At 46.9% G+C, this 3,991-nt stretch overlaps 1 protein-coding gene across 1 annotated transcript; it reads right to left on the bottom strand.

Moving 5' to 3' along the window:
* Nucleotides 1-660: 660 nt before the first annotated feature.
* On the bottom strand, nucleotides 661-3,874 carry LOC140722660 (uncharacterized). The gene has a single exon (XM_073037374.1). It carries the CDS (start codon nucleotides 3,203-3,205, stop codon nucleotides 1,397-1,399), a length of 1,809 nt encoding a protein of 602 aa, XP_072893475.1. The 5' UTR covers nucleotides 3,206-3,874; the 3' UTR covers nucleotides 661-1,396.
* Between the last annotated feature and the right edge of the window lie 117 nt (nucleotides 3,875-3,991).

Genomic DNA, 3,991 nt, shown 5'->3' with positions numbered 1-3,991 from the left:
GGGAGTCTGCAGAAGGACTTTGATAGGTCTGGAGAATGCCTGCAAAGTAGCAGTTGAAATACAGTGTATGCAAGTCATGTACATTTGGTAGAAGTAATTGGGCATAGAAAAAAAATAAATGGGAGAAACTTGAAAAAATTAGAGGTGCATAAGTGCTTGTGAGTCCTTGAGCAAGAGGCCCTAAAGGTTTGTTTGCAGATTGAGTTGATTAAGGATGACAACTGCAATGTTAGCAATATAAGAGCAAGGATGCGATACTATAGCTTTATAACGCATTGGGCAGATCACTGTTGGTGTATGGTGAACAGATTCCGACCTGTACTTCCGACTTATTATCTGCACAAAAGATGTGCTCGTATTGGAGTGGGTCCGGAGAAGTTTCAAAGAATGATTCCAGGAAGACCAAGAGAGGATGACCTGGATGAGGAAGTACGTGGGAAGGGATTCACTCAGTCATCCACCCTACAGAAATTTATCAATATCCACTGCTGCTGATTTCCACACACAAATAAATCAAAAGGGATTTCCCCAATCAAATCGATAATTAATTGATCAATAGCCCCCAAATTTGTTCAAATCCCAGACGCAGGCCCCAAATTTGTTACGAACCATAATTCTTTAGAAACAAGCCAGCAGCAATAGTCTAAACCTGGAGTCTGGTTTTGATGTTAAATCTATCTTTATTAGAATCTACTTGTAATATTGCAACTTAAACAAGATAAACAGAAGTTAACAGTGTTAAGTTTATAAATGTGAGTAAATATAACTCCCAAACTATTGAGCTCGGGGGAAACAAGGCTTAGAGTCTTGAGATGGTAAAGTATGAAAGTTCAGTTCAACTACAGAATAGGCGATGAGAGGGAGAGAGATTTGTAATCCAGGGTAAATGGCGAGAGAATGCAAATATGTAGAATTCCACAGTTTCCACGGTGGTAAAACGAGAGAACAGTCACTGTAGATTTTATCCGTCATCGTTTCAAATCCACATACAAATTATCACCGAAAGTGACTTGTCACAAAGTGTATCGTCTTCAAGTGAATTACCCCAGGCAAGGGCTAACACATAAGTGGTCTCCACAGGATGCCCCAAATCCGATTCACTCCTATGTATCAAACGAGGTGACAATCACATATTCAATGTACGGTGAACGATAATTAACCCACCCTTGTGGGCATAGGAAAGTTCCAAACAGTGACCCTTGGCCACTAGTTCCCTGGTTTCGATCCTTCCATTTTTCGTCCTTTGTCTCCATCTGACGCTGAGTGTCTGTGTCCTCGGTTAAAACTAAACAAGCTACAAGCGATGTAAACAAGCTGCAAGTCAGACTGAGTCAGCATCCTGATCTCTGTCTCTCTCTCTTAAAATGACAGTCCACAGCAAAGGAAACCCAGGGATTCATAACAACGGCCAGTCCCCACTGTGAACTGACTGGTGTGCCAGTAGTTGTGATGACTGAGTGAATCCCTTCCCATAGACCGAGCAGGTGAATGGCTTTTCCCCAGTGTGAACTCGCTGATGATTCTGTAGGTGGGATGACTGAGTGAATCCCTTCCCACAGACTGAGCAGGTGAATGGCTTCTCCCCAGTATGAACTCGCTGATGACTCAATAACGTGGATGACTCAGAGAATCCCTTCCCACAGATTGAGCAGGTGAATGGCTTCTCCCCAGTGTGAACTCGCTTATGACTCTGTAGGGTGGATGACCGAGTGAATCCCTTCCCACAGACTGAGCAGGTGAACGGCTTCTGTCCAGTGTGAACTCGCTGGTGACTCAGTAGGGTGGATGACTGAGTGAATCCCTTCCCACAGTCTGAGCAGATAAATGGCTTCTCCCCAGTGTGAACTCGCTGATGATTCTGTAGGTGGGATGACCGAGTGAATCCCTTCCCACAGACTGAGCAGGAGAACGGCTTCTCCCCAGTGTGAACTCTCTGATGATTCTGTAGGTTGGATGACTGAGTGAATCCCTTCCCACAGTCTGAGCAGGTGAATGGCTTCTCCCCAGTGTGAACTCGCTGATGACTCAGTAATCTGCATGACTCAGAGAATCCCTTCCCACAGACTGAGCAGGTGAACGGCTTCTCCCCAGTATGAACTGACTGGTGTGCCAGTAGTTGGGATGACCGAGTGAAATTCTTCCCACAGTCTGAGCAGGTGAACGGCTTCTCCCCAGTGTGAACTCGCTGATGACTCTGTAGGCTGGATAACTGAGTGAATCCCTTCCCACAGACTGAGCAGGTGAATGGCTTCTCCCCAGTGTGAACTCGCTGATGACTCTGTAGGATGGATGATCGAGTGAATCCCTTCCCACAGACTGAGCAGGTGAACGGCTTCTCCCCAGTGTGAACTCGCTGATGACTCTGTAGGCTGGATAACTGAGTGAATCCCTTCCCACAGGCTGAGCAGGTGAACGGCTTCTCCCCAGTGTGAACTCGCTGATGACTCTGTAGGATGGATGACTGAGAGAATCCCTTCCCACAGACTGAGCAGTTGAACGGCCTCTCCCCAGTGTGAACTCGCTGATGTCTCTGTAGGGTGGATGAGTGTGCGAACCTCTTCCCACAGACTGAGCAGGTGAATGGCCTCTCCCCAGTGTGAACTCGCTGATGACTCAGTAGGGTGGATGACTGAGTGAATCTCTTCCCACATTCTGAGCAGGTGAACGGCCACTCCCCAGTATGAACTCGCTGATGATTCTGTAGTTGGGATGACTGAGTGAATCCCTTCCCACAGACTGAGCAGGTGAACAGCCTCTCCTTAGTGTGAACTCGCTTATGACCCTGTAGGTGGGATGACTGAGTGAATCCCTTCCCACAGACGGAGCAGGTGAATGGCCACTCCCCATTATGAACTGACTGGTGTGCCAGTAGTTGGGATGACTGAGTGAATCCTATCCCACATTCTGAGCAGATGAATGGCTTCTCCCCAGTGTGAACTCGCTGATGATTCTGTAGGTTGGATGACTGAGAGAATCCCTTCCCACAGACTTTGCAGGTGAACGGCTTCTCCCCAGTGTGAACTCGCTGATGACTCTGTAGGTGGGATGACTGAGTGAATCCCTTCCCACAGTCTGAGCAGGTGAACGGCTTCTCCCCAGTGTGAACTCGCTGATGTCTCTGTAGGTTGGATGATGCAGTGAATCCCTTCCCGCAGACTGTGCAGGTGAATGGCTGCCCCCTGGTGTGAACACGCTGGTGTGCCATTAGGTCAGATGACCGAGAGAATCCCTTCCCCGAAATTCAGCAGATGACCAGCCTCTGCCCAGTGTGATCTGACTGGTTTCTCCACAGGTGGGATGCCCGACAGAATCCTTTCTCACACACAGAACAGGTGAATGGCCTTGCCCAGTGTGAACTTGCTGATGTACCTTCAATTGAAATGACCGAGTGAATCCATTCCCACTGTCTGAGCAGGAAGGATGGTCGATTGAATCCCTTGCTCCAATTCTTAAATATCTAGACAGAGACAACAAAACTGTTGTGCCGTGTTTGAGATTCCTGGAGACAAATTCCTTCCCGTTTTTAACCTGTAAAAGATTTACAAAATCCATCAATGGGTGTAGGACAACATTTCAGATGAGATTTCTTGAGTTGCCAAGGTTTGATTTGGTATCACACTGTTACACTGAGGTTAAACCCAAGTTGGACAGAGAAATCATCTCCTGACTCGGCAGAGTGCTGGTATCTGGAATGACCATCAATCACCATATGCGTTTCAAGTTCCAACTCCTTAAAGTGCAGGGTTACAAGCTGCAGCTGGATGCATTTCTTGTAAGTGAGGGCATCAGGGACACTACAGGTCTCCCCATCTTCCCTCCAATACCCCCTCTAATTTGTAATAACCAGTGTGTACATAAGTCTTGCACTGCATTTTTTTTTACCCAGTGACAAGATGTGCACAGTGAATTTTATATAGAGAGGTATTCATTTTCACAGCTAGCAAATCACTGTCAATAGGAACTTTGATCTCCTCTGGGTTTGATCCAGTTC

The sequence above is a fragment of the Hemitrygon akajei genome, unplaced genomic scaffold, assembly GCF_048418815.1.
Source record: "Hemitrygon akajei unplaced genomic scaffold, sHemAka1.3 Scf000082, whole genome shotgun sequence".
In the NCBI taxonomy this organism is placed as follows: Eukaryota; Metazoa; Chordata; class Chondrichthyes; order Myliobatiformes; family Dasyatidae; genus Hemitrygon; species Hemitrygon akajei.
This window is presented reverse-complemented; position numbering and strand designations above follow the sequence as displayed.

Bases quoted from the DNA above. Each gene is read 5' to 3' on its own strand.
- LOC140722660 (XM_073037374.1), bottom strand. From the start codon at position 3,205: ATGGCACACCAGCGTGTTCACACCAGGGGGCAGCCATTCACCTGCACA.